Consider the following 22,467-nt stretch of genomic DNA (forward strand, 5'->3'; position numbering starts at 1 on the left):
GGCAAAGCATGGGAAATGGGAAAGTCCTTGACACAGGGTAAGCAGTACTCAGCAAAAACTGAAGCTTCACTTTGTTATCAACATAATTGCCATTCTAAAGCCAAAAAACACAGCACTGTACCAGCTACAGGAAGTAAATTAACTCTATCCCAGCCAAGACCAAAACACACAGCAAAAAGCTCTGGGACAACTGTCACATCTTCGAATAAAAAAAAAAAAAAGCACATCTGAATTGCGGAGATTTTTAGCAGTATTGCTATCAATAAAGTAAACTAATCAGCTTTACCACAGACAGCTGAGGATCATTGTACAGTCTTCTGTGTCCATGAGTGATTCACTAACCTGCAGGCTCATCAGTATTCTGAATGCACTTGAGCCACACACCTTTGTCCCTTTGCACACATTTGGCCAGGAACACCCACTAATGTTAATGAAAAGTTCCAAGTCTTAAAGAGTTTGAATGTATAGCAGAGTTAATTTCTTAAAGCTAGAGTTTATGCTCTTAAATGTCCTTTTTTAATCAAAACTTACACTCAGTTTCAAAAATTAAGGCAAATACGTTAATAACATAGAACAATGTAAAGTAACTCTTGAAGTTATCTTACATTGCAATCTCTTTCTGATATTGCCACAGAAATGAATGAGGAATACTGAAACATTCTTATCACTTATATCACTATATGAATTACAGCACAAATATCAGCAATATAAGTACCTTCTTAAGGACACAGGTCAATAAAAGACAGTACACACATTACTCCTCTCTCTTTAGCATTTGAAAGTGATAGCTGGTTTTAGCTGTAGATGTCTATAGTTTTTGGACATCAAGTTGTCTCCCCTGTTCTAGATATTTTGCTTCAACAGAGACACAACAATTTATTTTGGTTTCTCAAACTGACATAATTCAGATTTTTTTTTCAATAAAACAGGAACTATATTGACTACAAGAGAAAAAAAAAAACTACATAGACATATTTCACAGTGCCCATGCTATTAACTAGGGCTCACTGAGATCAAATTCAAACCCTTGATTTGAATTGCAGCTGTCAAGTACTTCTCAAGCAGTCACTACACCAGAGCAAGGATCATTATCTAAATGAATTGAGTCACAGTCTGCCATATTGTCTGAGATCTCCCAGGGTCATTCACATCTTAGAATGGGAAAACAGGGATTTACCCTCCCACCTGTATGACTATTCCACTCTATACCTGGGAAAAAGAAACCTTTTCAAGCATGCATTTTCTTCAAAGTAATACTGTTCCCACAAAAACTTTTTATTTACACCTAGTGGTAATTTATTTCCACCCAGACCCAGTAGAAAGCTCTATCTGCCAGAGTAAACCAAGTCTTGAAGTACTCTAGAGTCTACTCTTGCTACAATGGGGTTTTTTTCTGATAGAATAATTTACTCAAAATCAGTTGCACTATATTCCCTAAACATGCCTACAAACTGCAATGAAGACAGTAATCTGTGAGGGCTCTTTTTTCAGTAAAATAAAATAAAATAAAATAAAATAAAATAAAATAAAATAAAATAAAATAAAATAAAATAAAATAAAATAAAATAAAATAAAATATCAAAGATGAGATCCACAAACAAACAAATAAATAAACAAGAGCCTAAAAACAACCTACTTGCCCACCCCAGTGCAAAACAGCAGCTGGGGTTTCTAAATGAAAAATCATAGCCCTATAATCTCATTGAAAACTGCTGTACAATTACCTGCCTTGATTTGTGGCAGAGATATTCTCAGAAACAAGCATTATCTGTATCCATGCACATTTCACAAGAGAGTGAGTAGTTTTGTGTAACATTTCTCCTCTCATTAAAAAACAGACAGGTACAATGTTGACATCCTTGTTAATAACAGACAGAAAATTACTGCTAGAAATGACTTGTTGTCTAGGATACTGATTTAAAATACATTAAAAAACTACACAATTGCTATAAAGACTCTGAGACTAAGGCTTCAAATACTTACTTAATAATGTCTCCCTCAAGAGCAATCACTCGTTTAATGATCTTCTGTTCAGGATTTCTAGGAGACCTGAGACAGGAGATAAGGTTACACAATCAGTACCATTCCCATTGTTTTAAGAAGATGAAAGAAATAGACACTATGGAAGTCATTAGAAGATTCCATGTTCTCCTTCAGTTAGCATCATCACAATGTTCCATGGGGAAGTGAAGCTACTGCAATCCTTGTCACTGCAAACCACCACTGAAAGCAGTTGATGACCTCCTTACAAACAGCACAATAATCAACACACCTTTGATAATGAAAAATACACTCCACAACACTAAAAGTAAAGTATCCCATGAATCAATGAGGAAGGTACCTTTGCAAATAGATTAATGTATTAAAACTTGAATCCCCCACCATTTGTTGGGAAAACGTGTTAAACATTTATGTCTTTCAATCAATCTGGGAGAAAAAAATCTTCCTATGTTATATTAATATCTATCACTAATTTAGGTAAGCCTTGCCTAGGGAATGGTGGAAGTTTAAAAATAAAAGTTGCAAAATTTTCTGAAAGTTGCAGCTTCTGAATGCATTGTTTTTCACTTGAAGTTATTTTCCCATAGCATATTTAATTGAGTAGATTCTGATCATACATTACATAATAATATGAGAAAGCAAAGATGAACTTGCATGTACAGCCTGAATATCCCAACTTCCTGGATGCATATTATTAGATAGACTATTAAAAGAGTTATTCTACTGTAGTTTTGACAGGTTAATGTAGATATATATTCACCATAAATTTTCATTTTCTTTATACTTTACCTTTCTTCTTTTACTTTTCACTTTCAATTATCTAACTATGCAAACTTGGAAGAATATCTTCATGCTATTAAAAACGAATTCTTTTTATTTGCTGCTTGTACACAGAAAAGTCAGGGAAGGAACAAACTTTTTTCTTTTCTGTTGATGCTTGGGTTCTCCCTATTAAGGTTTCAAGTACAATCTGCTAGACATACCACTTACAGGGGTGTATATTGCAGTTTTCATGGCTAAAACCATCTTTGAGCTCATCTCTGGTCAAATGGTAAGATTACACTTCTTTAAAAAGCAAAGCTGAGCTATGTCTGGATGAAAAGCTTGCCCACACTGCTGCATGACTAAAGGCATTTGAGGTTCACTTCCAGTTCCAATAGTTAGAACAAAAAATTGGTTCAGATTTGTTTAATTTTTTTTAAATATTATTCTAAAAAAAAATCCAAATATTTTAATTTAGTTTGAGGTTTTAATATTTTTTCTTGTGTGTGCATGTCAATACATTTGAAATAAATTTCCCCTTCAAAGTAATGAAATAAAATTCAAGAAGCCTAATTTTGAATTTCAAAATGTCAAATAGCTTCCCTTTACATTTTGCCAAGCCTGGAAACCTATTTTCAACAAGCAAAGAGAAACACTGAACATAATAAAGGCCATATATTTATTCCCTAGTCATCACTCAAATTTTCAAATCATTATGTAATACTACTGTAATATTTTATTTAGCATCAATTTTACATGAATAGTTGCATATTCCAGTTCAGCCTTGCATTTCATGTTCTTTCTTAAGGCAGGAGCACACAGTTTCATCATATTTTATATGTCAGTCTTGGGAGGAATTAATCAAGTTTTAGATGTTTGTATGATTTAAATATATGGAATACCCACAGCACTTTCTGATGCTGCTCCTTGCAAGCAACACCTACTTTGTTGAGCACTCATTTGAGCATTGACCATGTCCTATTCTCAACCAAAGTACAGTCTATGAAAAGACAACACACCTTTATTTTAAGCTGTTATAAACTTAAAATATTTTTTAATTACTTTACTGCTAACTGATTTAAACTTCAATCTATTTAAGCTGTAATATGTCCCATGTAAAATTTAAGAAATCGAAATGATAATACATAATGTATGTGATGAAATGTGCATTTCTTAAAGATTGAATGAAAACAGATTTTATGTTTTCTCTTTCAAAATTCTGTTCTGTTTTGACACCCCACTTTCGAAAAAAGGTTCTCAGCAACTTTCCAGAAGGCATCTCCACTTGATTAGAATATATATATTGTAATGCAATTATTGATCTCCCTTAATTTTCTGTCCTCATGGAAAAATTTCTACTGACCTTGGAAAAACATCTCTCTAAATTTGAGTTATGGGTAATTATTCTAAGAGTAGTTATTTGGTTACATGGCTAGCAATGACATATTTAAATCAAATATAATTCATCAGAAAAACTTCAAGGAATTTCTTGCAGATATTATTATGAAAGAGTAATATTTTTACTACTAGAACCAAAATATTTTTAAAATACATTTCATGCTAACATTCTGATTATAATTCATTAAAATGGCAAAGGACTGGTAAAAGACAGATGAGCAGGCTCAAAGTGGCCAATAATACAGGCACTTTTAGACCAAGGATTTTCAGGAGCTGAACAGAACGGTTTTTTTCCAAGAGTCAGTGTGCAGCCAGGAGGTAAGAGAGACTGGTTCTGAAGTGATGGATATCGATGCCTTCCTGGATGGTGTATAGCATAACCCTGGGATTTCACTGATTATTGAAATCAAAAAAACATACAGGCCATTTCTGTCTTTTACATTCAATCCTGCAGAGAACAGTGCAGGATCACACTGCCACAAAGCACATTCCCCAGGAAAAACAGGAAATTATATAGCCAGCAGAAAAATCCACTTTTTAGCAAATGATTGTCAGATAGAAATGGTGACAATTCCCTGAAAGATTTCCCTTTACATATTTAGCAACTGAGTATTTCAGCCAATATTACTCCTAAACCTCTCCCTTTCAACCACTTGGATTATTTATTTATTCTAGTGGATACTGCCCAATTTTAAATAATTGCTCCATGAGCTAATTAACATTTGATCAAACAAAAAATTTTCATAACATTTCTTGGTTTTGTATGTGTCATTTGAGTCTTCTTTCATTCTTTGAATTTTCTAAGTACATTCTTCTCAAGAACCTCCACAGCAAATCACCCTAAACTTCCATTTATACTGGCTTTTCTAGAGAGAAACTTTTTAGAAAATGTCCTAAGATCCTAGCAAAATAACAGAAGCACTGTCTAAATAAATAAATACTACAACACACAATAATACTTTTTTCCTTGAATAAACACTCAGGTTTTTTTGGTACCTGCATTAGAAAGAGACCTGATTCTGTGAACTCATTGAAAAACCAGACAATATATTTCAAAGGGATAGTTTCAATTAGGTACTTTAATGATCTACATGTGTTTAATGTTACCCATCCATTATCACAGACAACCTGGAAAAATTCTGTGCTCACTCTTTGAAAATTGTTGGAATTTTTATACCAATTTAGGATCTTCTAGAACAGAACTAATAGCAGGCATTTATTAAAAAGTTGCAGAGAAAAGTGCCTAAAGTTTTAAATTTTTATATTAATATATCTATTTATGTATATGCATAAGTAGGTATATTACTATTAGAAATTTGTTTAACTTTTTATGAGATAGAAGCAAGACGTTTAGGCAGCAGCCTCAAAGTTTGTCTTCAGATTATTCTCAGTTTACTTCAGATTGAGTTTCATGTGACTTGATCATCATTTACATGGTGGCAATGGAAGAAATTAAGACTGTGTTGTTGTAGTATAAACAGACTGAAATAATGAAGACCATCTTCTTCAAAATTAAAATTTCTGCTTCTATTTATACTTTTAATGCCAGATACATAAATGGATTTAACTCCATAAAATAGGATAAGAGAGAATTTTTGAGATCTCAGCCCAACATTGTGATCCAAAGCCATTTACTCAGTGAGCTCTTCATTTCTCAAAACTAATTCCTCTCTCATCAAAAATTCTTGCATAGCTGGAGTCTACACTTCTGGGAATTTCCAGGATTAATGCCGGAGGGAAAATATGCTGTTTCTCTCTTTCTCAACCCATTTGGGGATCCAATAAATAGCTAGAGGAGTAACTAAAATGTAGATGGAGTCCAGAATAAGCGGCATTAATATATCTAAAGAACTGAGAACCTCACAGTATGGTTTTGGTGGCTTTACCTAAAAAACATGCTTGAAGGAAGAGGAAAGAGAAGCAGTTGAGCTACCTCATTCTTATTTTCTGTTTATCCTTGCTTCCTGTTGCCAGTATAGTAGCTGATACTCAAACTCTGTACAGAAGTAAATATGTAGCAACATCCACTCTTTCATTCCTTCTAGCCCCATAGCCCCATGATAGAACAGATCCAACATAGACAATTCTAAATACTGTATAAGAATGGAGATTTACTTAATATATGCACATATTTTCTAAACCAAAATATTTTTAATCTGCTTAACTTTGTTCTCAGTCCCTAACTTTCATCTAAATTCCACACTTCTTTATGCAGATATAGAATCTCATAATAAATGTAATATCTAATTACATCATAGGTTATGACATAATTTCTATATAGTGGCAAATAACATGCAATTTAACAGTGAAGGAAAAAAAACTTATACATTTTATTCTTGCTTTTTTTTCATTCTTGTTATCAATTTCTCTTGCACAGAATTACTGCAATAAATGTATCCAGTACCAGGTTTAGTATTTGTGTTCGGTTTGGACCCACCAGTACAAGAAAGGCATTCACAACTGGAAAAAGTGGCACCAAAATAATAGTAACAGAAGAGCAATATAACAGCAGTGGCTAAGGAAATTGGGTTTGTGCAGATTAGAGATTAGGCAAAGGGTTCAATTACTATTGTCATCTCTTTAATTGTTGATTAAGAATCCAGAAATTTTGGAAAGGTATGCAGAAAGAGAGATCAGCAAACAACATGAGCTGCAGCAAGGGAAATTCCAGTGGTGCAGTTTGACCTGAGAGGCTGAGGACCACAGACGTACTTAGAGCTCAATGGGACACACGTCTGGGCAGTCTGACCCAAATTCAGAGTCTAACCTGCCTTGAGTGGTTGGTAAGATTAGATAGTCACTAGAGGTGCCTTAAGACATAAATTACTTTTCACTTCTACAGCCTTTAGTCTTATTCAAGTGTATGAAGAATCAGGATGTAATATCTTAAATTACAAAATATTTTCTCACAGATGCAAGCTCTAATGCTAGAAGAGACCACACTAATCACTGTATTTATCTGCTGTAGCCCACAGATAAGTTTTTTGTGTTTTTCTTACAGTATCTAATTCTATTAGAAAGCATTTTTAAAGAACGTTATGATATCATGTTTCAACATTCTAAGTTGCAATGAGACTAACATCCAGAGAAATTACTCCACAGTTTAATTATCCTTGCTATTAGGAAATTGCATCTGCATTCAAATTTGAATTTATCCTAGTTCAATTTCAATTTCATGCCTTCTCCTCCAAGGCAGAAAACCCCTCAACATCTTATTTCTTCTTCATGAAGAAAGATTTGGGTACATTACTTCTTAAATTTCTCTTGGATTCATCAGCCAGAATTGCCTAAAATTCTTAGCACATAATTTTCCAATTCTGGGACCCCTTTTTGTTACTATTTTTCAAAATCCTCCAAGGTTTTAATTTTCTTCTTAGCATATATAGGAATCTCGCATTATTCATCTTGGATTATTAGTATGTTTAGTATTCAACTAAGCAGAGCAACATGCCCTTATTTGCTGGCTCAATCAAAAAATTTATTTCCTGTTTCTTAATATTCCATATATTTTTGTATAGTCAGGCATAAAGCTCATCCTTTTCATCCTAGGAGTTGGTGTTGAAAAGACACCAAAAGTGGCAACTAAGCCTTCTCTGAGTAAACTGCTTGCTAAAACAATTAAACAATAAATTTTAGATCACTACTTGCACTTCATATTCAATAGAGCATGTTTGTGAACACCAACCATGTGATTCACATCATCCTACCCTGTCTTTCCCGGCATTGCTTGCCCACTTGGCCAACGATTTATGAAGACAATTGACAAAACCAGCACCTGACTTTGGATGACACAGCAATCTGCTGGAAATATTACTGTTCACAAATGTGCCTCCAACCATATCTACAGCTGAACAGAGCCTGTTTGTTATCTGTCTAATGTCCCCCATTAACTCCACAAAAGGAAAATTTCTTGATCAAAATATAATGTGGAACTAAAAGAACGTTTGAAGAAAATAAATACCTATATTATAGACTGTATCAAAATTATATTTACTTAGCTGTTTCATAATTTTGTGTTTAAAACACACCAGGTTTGCTTGACAAAACCTATTCCTGAATTAATGCCTTTAAGTGTATTTTAGCTTCTACAAATAGAATAAGAAATAAACCATGTGATTATTTTTCTCAGATAAGACATTCCTAAGGGCCTTCTCTTTGTTTAAATGCTGGAAATTTATTGCAGGTCATGAAGTCATTTGCATTTTCTCCTTTGTCTTTCAGCCGCTTCATTTTTCAAATGGTATTCCATACTACAAAAACTGTTTGAGACCATTCTTGCTTGTCAGTATCAATGTTTGAACCCCTTTCTGGTCTAAAACTCTGTTATACTTTTAGAGGAAGTGAAATAGATTAGATTAGTGATTTTTTCAAACAGAAATATTATGCAGAACTTATATGAAATTTTGAGAATGTTAGCAGATAACAGGAGCATCAAAAACAGTTCCTCAGATTCTCCTAGACTTCCTTTCAGCTAAATTTGAGGAAGCAGGCCCAGACTTAATAAACACTAGTTTAGTGAAACATTTTGAATATTCACAATTTTTCACTCATAATTTACAAGTACTTCAAAGACAGCAGTCGCACCAACTGGTTAGGCATAAGTTCTGGTAATGCTTGATTTGCTCAGCATCTCCAATGAAAAACATGTATAAAAACATCATTTAAAATATGAGAAAAACTGCTTCTAGGAACATTCTGTAATTCCTAACTCCATACTATATTAACACTTCTTAGTCAAACCTCTGTTAAAGCAAAATCATTCACTGCCAAAAAAAACATTTTGCTTTTACTGAAAGTAGTTACTTATAATAATTATAGATTCCAAGCATGCACTGGTGGAAAAGTAGTGTTTTATTTTTCTTACATTTCAAACTATTTATGTATAACCTAGAACAATGCTTACTTGAAATTTCTTGGTGAATTCTGAGTAACCTCTAAACAAAAATAACAATCTGAATAGAACACCTGCATGAAGCCTCAGAAAAGGAATGATACACTTTGTTGCCATAGTTAGAGCAAGTAAACAATTCTTTCAAGCTCTGCACTTAAAGGAGTTCAAGAAACAAGTGGATGTGGCACTTAGTGCTATGGCCTAGTCAGCAAAGTGGTGTTCAGTCAAGGATTGGACTCAATCATCTTGGAGGTCTTTTCCAATCTTGATGTTTCTCTGTTTCTTGCATGCTTGTTGCTCCTTTCCCTTTCTAATGGGCTTCCATTCCTTTCATTCTCTCTGCATTCTGATTTAATCTTGGGCTTTCAAGCAGAGAAGGGAGTAACTCTCTAAAGTGAAAAAGTAGCTTCCATGGAAATAGACATCCAAAATGTTATCTCCCGGTACCAGACATTATTTAGCACAGATCTCCTACACTAAGGATGGAGTTGGAGGGAAATTAATAAAGATCTGCATAATTTCAAAACAACTGAGTTATCCCTGGTAAATCTACAGCATGCTATAGAATTGCAGCCTCGCTGCATGATGAGAGATCAGCATCATCAGCTGTTCAGTGTTTTTCAAAGGTGTTGGAAGGATACTGCAAATAATTTAGTCTTCAGTAGCAGATAACTATGGATTCTCCACAGTATTAACTAGATGTATGATTCCTACATGACAAAATTAAGCAATCTTTTCCACACTTTGGATCAGGCAATTAAAATTGTATGTCTGAAAAACTTTCAGAACTATTTAAAAGAGAAAGTAAAAAACTAATAATAAAAAATACAATACATCTCCATTAGAAATTATCATTTTTAAATTACATCTATTTAGCTATAGTAAGGCAAGGGAAAAAAAGAAGGACAATTAAAAACTAAATAAAATGCTTCACAGCAATAAAACTAATTGGTACCGCAAAACAACATGACAAGGGAGTCTGAAAAAAACCTCAAAATACTACAGTAACTTGGAAGTATAGCTACTAATTTGAAGTAAAATCGCATTTAATTGTTTCTCAGCCTTCCAATCTAACCACTTTCAGGTTAAATGACTCAGCTGCTTGTAATGCAGCCTGTGTAATCACAATAGTTATGTGCACTTGACCTTCTTCCTGTTAACAGAGAGACTCAATTAATTACTTGCTGTTTTAACTGGCCATTTCACCTTATCTTCACCTTTTTCAAAAGGGTTGAGTAACTCTAACTTAACCTTTGACTTTGGAAGCATACATAGAAATATTTATCTGCCAAATAGGAAGTTAGCCTGATCTAGGAAGGAGAATACCTGGATTTCTATGCTTAAGAAAAAACAGTAATATATGCACTGTTTCATTAACCACTATGCTGTAATGTAGGAGCCACATTTCATCTTTACTACAGCTGCCCAAACATTCTACTCTGTAATCGAAATAAAATATTACTTACTTCCATTGCAATAGACAACAGAGGGAAATGCACAGAACACTGCAAAATATAATCAATTGCTTGTAAATAATTCTTTCATTGCCATATGGGATATTAGATAGAAATAACCTAAATAATCTACACATTACCTATTAAAATTATCCAAAAAATTATGCTGTAATATGCATTTCTATACCTTCTTCCATTCTGGCTTTACACCTCTTCCATGCATACAAAATCAAGTAATCAGTTGCTCACCCTAAAATGGCAATTGTATCTACACACCACACATTGTGCAGCAATTTTCAATCATTATTCCTCTCTAATGGGGTGCCAGAAAACTTTTCTAGTTATAGAACACCACCACAACTATTAATAAAAGTACTAGATGCACATTTAGGTGTTACAAACATCAGTGACCTGGGAATCAAAACAATATTTATTTTGAGATAATAAACATTAAGAAATCTGGTTCTTATATTGTCTCTCCTGGAGACTAATTTTACCATGTCAGATAAGATTAACATTATATTTAGTTAAAAAGAAATATTACTCTAAAGAAGCCAAAGTTTTTATCTATTTTGAAATCACCTAAACTCCATCAGCACACTGCTTTTTAAATTTTTCTAATGCTGTTTCAAGCACCTGCTGTGAAAATCTCTTTCTTGATAATTCTAAGTAGCTGGATATATTTTCTCAAATGTAACCTCAGCTACAGTCAAGAAACTAAGCCTTTCAGATGAGTTAAGTCTGTTATAGTCAGTACAAAGAGTGTAACAATTAAAGTGGGATGAATCAGTCTTTGGAGGAGTATCTCTCTCCTCAATGACTACAGAAGAAGACAGACATCAGCTCAGTCTAGCCATCTTGACAGTAAATGATTAAAGATAAACCGCTTAAAAATATTGTTTCATCTACTTTATAAATATCTATAGAAGATTTTGTTTTTCAAATAACACAAGAAAGCAAGTATTAACACAGAGGTAAAGACTAATAACAATATAATGTATACTTTTTATATAGTCTTAATATACCTTCTTAGTAAAAAAAAGTTTAAGAGTAGAGACATGTCAATGTCAATTCACAGAAAACCGAAAAAAACACCAATTTAAAGTTCCCTACAGAGGTCAATAGAAGTCCTACCTTCAGGATCATTTATCTTTTTTACTTCATTTAAATAGTGCTGCATGCAATACTAATACTTTTTTGCATATTTATGACAAATAAAATGAAAACCAATTATCTTCCAAGTAGTAAAGCATAAAGATGGAAGTTTAACTAAGAAAAAAATTTGTATCTCTATTCATGGTCATTAAAAAAAACTGTCCATAAGACAGAATACTAAATATCTCTGTTCTCACATGAATATATAAATTATTTTCAGAGTGTACAATGTTAACTTCACCAGAACTTGTATACAATTATATCATAAAATAACATTTCAGAAATAGAGAGTGCTGCTAAAGAATAAATTATTTATATAGCTGAAAATTTAGTATTTTTTTTTGTAATAGAATAAAGAAAAAAAGTGAGAACCAGCATTAGCAAAACACAGCCACAGTTACAAAATGTCATTTGCAGAAGTTACAAGACATGCTTTAAAAAAGGAACAGTCATAAGATTACTGGACACAGGTAAAACCTCTGACAATAAAAAGAAACCAACCTAAAGTTGGATTTTTTTTTCACAGTTTCCACTTTTATGTTACATACAGAATTAACTGCAGATGGCCATGCTGCAGATGACGTCAAACTGAATTAACCTTAGATTGGCTGCTGCGACAGAAATCCTTGTAGTACTAGAATTTATGACCTGCTTATGAGGATTTAGCAAAAAGAGGCAATGGCAAATTGAATAGGGAGTGTTTTTCCACATTATATTCTGTCCCAAAACATGATCTTCTGTGTCATCAGGTCATCAAGCATTTTTCTCCATTTGGTAATAATTGCATTATCCTCTACATATGTGCTTCCACAGAAAGAAGAAGGGACCCTTCACAATAACTAAGAGTATTGTTTTAAGAGACTTTGATTACTTGAGCATGCATAAAGATCTTTGAGGCATTTGTCAAGAATAAAACAGTGCCCCATGTTGGCTTTCACCATGAGATTTTTAAGATTCTGAGCTGTAAGACATTTCTTCTCTTGTATGATGGCAAATGTATTTTTTTAAATATTTAGAAAGGAAGATTAAAGAGATAAGAACTATCATCAACAGTGAACAGCATAAATGAGTAAAATATTTATATCTACAGATGCTTTTTCCCTTTCATCCATAGGAGTTTACAAGCTTTTTAGACAGTGCTCCCCTTTGCTGGGAAGGCCAGTCTGCTCTCTCTCTGCCCCAACTGTGCACACAGCCCCAGGGTTTGGTCTGCACACTTGCTTCCCAGCTCTTCCCATGCTTCAGTCTGCTCTGGTTATTCCACCCAAAACAAATTCTTCAGTCTCAGGCAGGAGCAAACCCCATCCTAGCCCCATCCAACATGTCAAACCCAAACCTAGGTGACAGTTTCCCACACAAGGTCCCAGTCACCATTTTCTCTAAGGAAGTGACATGCTGTTCAGAATATTGCTAGATAAGGGAGAGACTGGCTAAAGAGATAAGAAGGGAGAGGGAAAGAATAGACTTAATTTTTTAGAAACTTTTTTCACATTCTGAGGACTAATTCCTCTTCACCCTCTATCCATGGGTGGATAGAAATATATCCATATTTCAAACAAATAGTTTATATTTTTTTCTCTTAACCCTTTTTAACTGGATCCATTAAGAACAAGGTGAATTCCAGTATTACTAAAATTTGAAAATTTTGGGCCAGTCTTAAGTTTCTTTTAACCCATTGATCCGTGGGTTTGGGTTTTTTCAAAGAAAAATTCTTATTTCTGAAAGTTTTATAGAAGAAAAAAAAGGAGAAAGTCTTCTCACAGAAAACAGTCAGAAAGATAGCAAAGTAAAATGCAAGCCAGAAGGACTAATGACACAAGCTTGTGTGAGACATTAGTGTGGAAGAATAATCATTTACTTTTTAGTGACTGGAAGTATTAGCAGTATTAGCAATTGGGAGGCAAAAACGCAAGATATGGCCTGGGATTAACAAAACTTTTCAGAAATTCTACTGGCTCTACTGCAGAATATTTTACTCATGTAGTTTACATATTATTCTGTATATTTCAGACAGTCTTGACAAATTCTTAAATGTGTTAACTGTCTCTGTTGACAGAGAACATCAATTAGAAACACAAAAAGGTTAATTCAGCCAATTCAAACTTGGCATTGTTGCCTTTTTGATTTTAATTTTAAGCCTTTACCTTTTCATTAAAGATGAATATCTGCAACAAGTTTGGAACACAGACTTTCATGTATCTGGCGTTGCTTTCTTATTGTAAGAAAGCAAGAACAATACAAATTATTTGGGTTACAAACAGCCAAAAAGTAAGAGTAAAAATTGGGAAATCGTAGTTCTTTTCAACACTGGTGACTACTGCATCATAAAATTAATTATTTAGAACAGCCTAATCTTATAATTTTGATTCTCCAAATGTTATTCTACTACACATTCCTGATCAGTATTTACTGCAGTCAAAAAGCATAAAATATATACTGGAATGTATTTAAGCTATATGATGTAGTGTTTTGAGGCACTAGCTGTATACTTCTGGCTCAAAATCTAAAGATAGCTTTTGCATATGTGCTTCAAATGACGCATCTCTACAGAAATGGTTACTAACACAGTTGCTTAAAATTCAAGCTGGCAATACGTTTAGAAAGTAGGGTAATGGTAAGGCTGTCAGAGCCATAATGGTAGAAGTATAACCTTACTTCTCTGAAAGAAGCTGTGCAAGAGTATAAAAAGCATCTGTGAGATTTGTTTGAAGGATTTATATAATTCAAAAACAGTTAGATTAGGTTAAGTTTCTTTTTAACTGAATAGCAATACGAAAGCTTCCTACTTATGTAACTCTCTGTACATTCAAAGCAGTGACTGACATTCATGATTTATGGTGTTTGATAAAAAGCTACCAGGGTACTCATCTATGCTATTCAAGTTTGCTGTGCAGACAGTATGCAATGGAACTAAGCTTTACAAATGATTAATTGGAACATAATCAAAATGTTATTAAAAATAGTTGTCACATTTGAAACACTAGATGTTTCTATGCTTTGTGATCAGTTCAAGTTGTCAAGATGAGTCACCAGCAGTAAAACAACTAGTGACAGGCAAGGAGCTCTCAGCAGGCAAGGATGTTTGTGGTACAAATCTGTCATATAAAACATAACGGAAATCTCTCAAATTCCTGATTGTTTATCAGCTTGGAGGAGGAAAAACAATGAAATCTGTTCTTCCATTAGATGTTCACAAGCGTGTCTATGCTAGGATTCGGCAGCATTAATTCTTTGAATGTAGTGAGGACCCCTTGATCTCCCACAAAGACAAGCCAATTCATTCCCGGGGGTGGGGGATTCTCTACCGCTAGTACACTCGCACACGAGTTTCCACAAAGGGCAACACTCACAGAGGGGTCACTCCAGTCAATGCAATCACGAAATAATAAATACTTGTTTGAACTAACTTTACTACACTTCTGTTTCATAAAGAAAGTATGGGGAATTATAGATAAAAGAAATAGTTGAAATACCTCCCCGTCATCATTATATGTTGTCTTTAATTGAGAGAGAAATCTACATTACACAACATTCTACACAGACCTCTTTACCCATTGATAATTAGATAACAGATTAACTGTGACTGTAACAAAATCACTGTTGGATGAAAAAATATGGAGAATGATGTGGCTAACTTGTGCTCTTTTTCAGTTCCTATGCTTTAGAAAGAAAACCCTGCATCATTTCAGGATTTTCATGTGGTATCCGCAATGATACAAAATATAGCACAAATACCTGTCCTGAATCTGAAGGCAAGTTCTAAAGTATATTTAAGGAGAGGCATCTCAAAGAAACCTGACACAGCCTGGGCTGAACTTCTGTAATGCAAGCAAGCTGTTAGTGGCTAAACTTCAGCATTATGATAATATATATGGCATCATCTTGGCTCAAAGGGATGGACTTCATAGCTAATTCACCAGAGTTCATTCTTTCTTTGTTCTATATACTTTAGGGTCAATAAGGAAGGGAAAAAGCCTTGAGCCTGACTTCTTACATGTGCAGGGTTAGTATGTACATGCTAGCAATGCCCCCATCACATGAAGCTTCTTCTTACATCCTTACAAAAATGGGATATGTACAAAAGTCTGTTATCTGGGTGATGGCAAATTCCTACTAATCAGCACCAACTATAAGACAATGTCACTCTAACTTCCAGTAAAAGAAGGATCAAATTATTTTTTCTCTGTCAGGAGCTAAAAAGGAAAACATGGGTAGCCGCCATGAAACAGTCATGTTGATAATATATATGTAGGCCTGAGGTCTCAGGTCATGAGATTTCACTCACATAACTTGATATCGAGCCTAATAACTTGTGATTGGTAAAACACAACTTGGCATTCTACTTTCATTTGAAGATTCTGATAAATGGTCACTTTCTATTGCATTTTTGTTTCTCTGTTTAATCACAATTATCCTCTGAGTGTTAATAATATTTTCACATTTGAAGTTGTCCAACATCCTCTAAATTTTTTCTCAAAATTAAGTTTGATGTACAGAATAGGGTCAAACAGAAAAACTTCCAATGCCCATTTTTATGCATGGCAAATTCTGTGCAACTTTAGAAGAGCTTCTCTCTCTCAAGACATGTATAAGAAACATCTAAAACTATTTTACATCCTGAGAGTTGTTAGCCAATTCAAAGACAGATGCAAGATATTTTTTCTTTTATAAACTTACTCTGCTTTCGCCATTACTTCTTTATGAATAATTCAATGCTGCCTGTTTGAAAACAATTAAGCAGGGGAAAATAAGACTTGCAGTCCCCTCACATTATTTCCTGTAGTCATTCATCTTCATTTCTTTAAACATTGTCCCCACTTCTGCTCCACTGGCTTCCATTAGCTGGTGCAAACTTTGGATGAACTAGAAGGAATGGAGCCAAAGGAAAACCTCATTTAAAAAATATAATTTTTAAAAAGTGCAAAAAACAAATCACAGTGTAACCTAAAAGAATGGTGTAGCTTCTGTTTGTGTTAGTGAGAGTGGGAAATTGAGGAATAAGTAACAGATTTCTCTCTTAACTTTAATGTTTTGGTGCATTGAAATGGTTAACTTGTTTGAATTAAGAACATAGACATCTAAGTAGAAAAATTTTAAAAGGTCAGATAGAATAATAGGCAGCCTGACTAACAGCATATGACCCAAAAAACAATAAACAAGCATAAAGTAAAAACTATTTCTCTCATTTGAACAGTCACATGAAAGGAGATACATAAAAATAGTTTTTAGACCCCTAACAGCTGAGTTCTGGTTCATCCAGCAGATAGCTGGTCAAGCAAATAAATATCTGCAACATTCTTGTTTGCCAGATCTGAGATCACATTGAGTCTTTTAAACACATTCTCAACTTTGGTTGGATGATCTGTAGTTCAGTATTTGCAAAAGTCAATAGAATTTTAACTATACTCAAAAAGGTAAAAAAACATTTCAAATCTTATGGAAAGTCACAATCTATCTTCAAAAAACTCTAAATATAAAGAAGCAGAAGGTTTATGGATTACATTCAACAGTTCCTTCAAGAACAATTTTGTAAGCTACAGTAACAGCTCCTAATTGTATTCTGAACAAAAATGCATTCCTTCTTTTCTTAAAAAATTAATGATATCAAGACGTTGGTTTTGGCGATAAGGTGAAAAGAGAGAATAAAAACTTGTGTAAACTAGAATTTTTAACACAAAGTTCATTTGTGAATGTGTTGTATATTGCTTGCAGCAGTTCAATGAGATTGCATACATTCCAGAAGAATTTTAAAATGTATCTTAATGAAACAGATGCAGTCTTCTCCCCAACTGTTGAATAACAATTTCATCACTCATGTAGTGGAGCAGAAAATGTACGAATCAAATTAGAAAAACCTTCTCCATTTGAATATAACAAGCCCTTAAATGCATAATAAATTTTGGAAAGAAAATTAGCCATATAAACACTAATGTGCACTGTGTATTTAATGGTTTTTATCATGTGTGGAAATGCAGTGCTCTACTCAATTGATCAGGCTATAATCATACAAAAATTAGAAAGTACTAGCATAGTTCAAGTGAAATGTTATAAAATGAGCAGTGGTACTAGATGCCCAACTTGAGGATGCCTTGTTACTTTTTTGGTTAAGAGCTCGTTTTACTTACTTTAAAGTGGGTCCAAAAATCATAAGATTTATAGAAAAAATTTATTTTGTCAACTGATCCCTATCTGAAGGATCACTAACGGTGAGTTATACATAACTTGTTGGAGCCTATATCACTCAGTCTTGCATTGGTGGCATGATCTGTGAATTTGCGCATTCAACATCAAACCAAGGATGAGATAATTATTAGACCTCCAATTACCCAGAGATATCATCACTTTTGCCCCTACAAAAGGTAGAACCTTCTTGTAACACTTAACAAACAAATACATTATTTTCTTATAGGATGTTGCTAGGCCTGATCCACAAATTTGACTCCCTGGCTTGACCTTATAGGACCTTCAGGCTTCATGCCTTAAGACTTGTCTGGCAGGCTGGACACCCAGCTTCTCCAATCACATCTCTGGCCTTGTCCCACACTGCTTTTCACAGAATCTCAAGTCAGAAGGGACCCATAAGGATCATCTAGTCCAAATCCCTGCTCCTTGCAGGAGTATCTAAAACTAAGTTATATGACTAAGAGTCCTACCCTGATGCTCCTTGAACTCTCTCAGGCTTGGTGCTATGGCCACTTCCTTAGAGAGCCTGTTCCAGTGCCCAAGCACCCTCTGAGTGAAAAACCTTTTCCTAATCAATCAATCAGTTCAATCTGAACTTCTCCTGATATAACATCATTCCATATCCTTGTGTCCTATCACAGGTCGTCAGAGAGATCAGCACCAGCCCTTCTGCTGCCCATCTTAAGGAAGTTGTCGACTGCAATGACTCCCCTCTGCCTTCCATGTTCCCTTCTCCAGGCTGAACAGTCCAAGTGACCTCAGCCATTCCTCACACAGCTTCCCCTCAAGGCCCTTCACCATCTTGGTTGCCCTCCTTTGGACACTCTCATAGCTTTATATCTCTCTTAAATTGTGGCACCCAAACCAGCCCCCAGCACTCAAGGTGAGGCTGCCCCAGTGCAGAGCAGAGCAGGACAATCCCCTCCCTTGCCTGGCTGGTGATGCTGTTCCTGATGCCCCCTAGGACAGGGTTGGCCCTCCTGGCTGCTAGGGCACTGCTGACTCATAGCCAACTTGTCAGGACCCACAGATCTCTTTCTGTGTGTTTCTCTCCAGCTTCTTGTTTGTACAAATACCAGGATTACCCTGTCCCAGGTGGCAAATCTGACAGTGAGTTACCACCTTGCTCCCTGCCTATCCAGATGTCTCTGTAAGGCCTCCTCACCCCAGAGAGAGCCCCCTGGAGAGATCCTCCAGCTTGCAATACGACATATTTCTGTACAAGAAATTTATACATTTGTTTGAGGGAACAGAGAAGGGCCTTACATACCCTTTTAAAATGAGCAGCTGTAACATACAATATTTTTTGCAGGGGCTGCAGGCCTGTCCCCAAGGTCTGAGGCACTGCACTGCCACCCAGCTGTCCACTGCTCCGTGTGCCCCTTCTGTTCTTGCCTGTTCCTATTTCGCTGGGGGTTTGCAGTTCCAGCTCTATGCTGTCAGGCCACCCACTAATCCTGAATGCCTTTGTCTTAATTCATATACCTCTAAAGCACTACAAGGACCTGATTAGCAATGACAGAGTGGCTGCAACATAACTGAAATAAATTTTTAATTACTTTAATTAAACAAATGCAAATTCCCAAAGCAGATGAGTTTAAACCAGTTTAACAAAGATCTAGTTCATTTCCATGCGTGTTCTCCATTCTTCTTCTTCTTTGCCATCCCTTGAGGATGGCAAAAAAATGAAAGCTTTCATGTGTTGAGTAAAACAATTGGTTCCGTAATATCATTCCAAAAACTAGATGAGCAGCTCAGGGCAAGAAAGAAAATTGCTACTTTGAGCAGAAAAGAGGAAGTTTCACAGGTTTTGACATCTCTTCGGGGCAATGAGCAACCACATGCTAAAATCTAGACTGTCAGTGAGCAGGAGACTAAGCTTCACAAAACTGTGGGATGGAATGGATGGATGATGAGCAGGACTGAAGGGCAGAAATAGTTTTATCTTGCAGAAACTGTCAATGGCGTGGCTAGACAATTACAACATGGGGTGGCTTATGAAGTCACCAAACTTCTGGGAGAATTTACAAGCTTAGGCTGGAAATCAGTAACTGACAGCATTCACAAAACTAGTAACAAAGATTTTGGGGGCATAGGGGTGGGTTGTATTTTGTTTTGTCTTTAATTAATGCTGAGAGCAGCAACTACTGTAGAGCGATAGTCATTTTTTTAATTGCTGGAACTAAAATCCTCATATCTTTCTGATTACACTGAGACAAACACATTCCTTGGTTAAATCAGTTCAAGCAATTCTCAGGTTTGGTTTACTTTAGTTGGTGAGCAAAGTTAAAAGTGAACAACTTTACTAGAACCACAAGCCTGAAATTACACACCAAGTGTAATTTCCTACATGGTCATCACAAGGCATGGTAATTTTGGTAACAGCAGGGGAAGGAATGGGTCCTGATAGCCTCCTGCACCAATGCCTTTGAGTTCATTGTCATATGAGTAGAGCTTAACAACACTCTGCCTCAGAACACCAACTTACTCACTCCCTCAGCTACATACCTGCTATTTTCAAGTACTCTGCTTCATTAAACCTTAAAAGGACTCTGATTGCAGGCCACAATTGGGAAGTGGTTTCACTCTTTTTTTTCCCCTCTGTAATTAATACAAGTCTGCAGAATCTTACTCTCACATTTCCAAAGTAGTTCCATTTCGATTTATTTTTTTTCTAAGAGGAATGCAATTAATGTCTTCTTTAACTTGAGGAGACATTCAGATTGGGTTCCATCTGCCCTTTTAAGTGGGAGTGGGAATATTTTTACAGCATTTACTGCACCACTAAATGGCTAGTGTGGCCACAGGTGATTCAGCAGATTATAGAAGGCAATGAGACACTTCTAAATACAGTTTCTCACTTTGAATTATAGTTGCTGAAATAAAATCCTGCAGGAACAAACAGTTTTGACAGATAACATATATACAATATCCTATTGCACAAACCTGTTGTTTACACAAGTAACTTCACAATGGATTTTTTGAAAGTTGAAAAATCACATAAAGATATTTACTGTCTTCAAGTTCTTGTAAAATACAGGCTATCAAGCTATATTTAAATACTTAAAGAAAGTAATCACCTCATTTAAAAAAATTATGTATCATTGAAATGGAAATGTCAGACATGTCAGCAATTAATCACTGTTTACACAGGAGCTCACTTGTCAAAGTGACTTGCTAGGTATCACAGACCAAGGTATTATAGACACTTTTCACAACGTGTTCAACTGTGCAAGTGCCAATAACTCTGTCTCTCTTCCAGAAAAGGTACAATCATGTAAATAGGCCCACTGACATCTAAGGCTGAAGAATGATCTCCCTATTCAAGAACAGATTATACCCTGTCCTGCCAATTGTCTTTGTGGAATTACCTATGTGATCCCCAAAGCAAGTATGAAGCTAGGAGCACCAGCACACCAACCCATTCCTACTCTGGAATGAGGAAAATATTGAATTCTAACCAAATTTTTAAAGGAAAAGGGTGAAGTGATATCTCAAAAGAAGTCATATCACCTCTCTTTTCTCAATGAGGCTTATTGCAATCCTTCTAGCAAAATATTTTTCTTTTTCACTGTAATTTTTTGTTTCTCTAGTTTCACTGCAATAGGTCTATTTCTTTTTACATATTGCCATTTACCTGTGTTTTTCCTCTTCGTAAAGATTCTATTTATTGAGAACCTACATTCAATTTAGCTTTTTTCTAATTTTGAGGTACAATGAGATTCTGTTAGGCAGAATGGGAAACAAAAGGACACACTAGAAATTAACAGATACCAAAAAATTATTCTGTAATACTGAAAATATTCAAAACTGAATTTTCAACTTGAAAATATTTTCAACAGCATATAAAATTACCAGAATGCACAGAAAAACATAATTAGCAATAATAAAAAGAAAAATTAATGTCTTCTGTTTTGTTAATTATAAAGGGATCAAGAAGAATGACAATGGGAATTTTGCTTCTATTCCTGAGAAATCAGCTACTCTTAAAAAAACCAAAAGTCAAACAGCACGAAATTATAGACTCCATATCTATTGTGAACTTTGGCTACTCAACTCCAAATAAGCAGGTTTTTACTGTTAATGCTACATATCAAGGACAATTTGCTTGCTTCTACAAAAAATCAAACTAAGATGGTATTCTTTTCTTGCACAGAGCAAGATAATACAAAAAAAGTTACAGTAGTTGGTTTAGCTCCCATGGAAACAAATGCTGGAAAAACTTCCACTCATTAAGCCAAGCCAAAACTAAGCCTGTAGTTCTCATTTGAAATCCTAATGACTATAACAAGAAAAACTGTAAATAACTATTGAACTATAACCTATAGCCTTGTCTTCAAACATGGCTCAAGATTTGAAGTTTAACCAGCCAACTCATGAATGGTAAAGATTATGGTATAGTGATTTTTTTTTCCTAGGATGTTTACCTTTGTATTCAGAAACTGAAAGGCATCTTTCAAGACAAATTTTGAGAAAAATAAATATTATCAGTCCTGATGCAGACTTCCATGAAAGGACATAGAGATACTTTTAAATGCTGTCTATTCCAAAGAAGAGAATTTTAGACCTCGTGGGGATCTACCAGAAAAATCCATGGACTAGCAAATGACAACTGAATAATTT

General features: G+C 34.9%; 1 protein-coding gene across 1 annotated transcript in view; it reads right to left on the minus strand.

Annotated features, from left to right (window-relative positions):
- Positions 1–22,467, minus strand: part of IMMP2L (inner mitochondrial membrane peptidase subunit 2) — a 398,309-nt gene that overhangs the window by 137,923 nt on the left and 237,919 nt on the right. Inside the window, exon 3 of the mRNA XM_005426340.2 lies at positions 1,984–2,049. Coding sequence (XP_005426397.1) covers positions 1,984–2,049 — 66 coding nt within the window. The remainder of the gene's footprint in view (positions 1–1,983; positions 2,050–22,467) is intronic.

Source organism: Geospiza fortis, unplaced genomic scaffold (assembly GCF_000277835.1).
Source record: "Geospiza fortis unplaced genomic scaffold, GeoFor_1.0 scaffold429, whole genome shotgun sequence".
NCBI classification, from domain to species: domain Eukaryota; kingdom Metazoa; phylum Chordata; class Aves; order Passeriformes; family Thraupidae; genus Geospiza; species Geospiza fortis.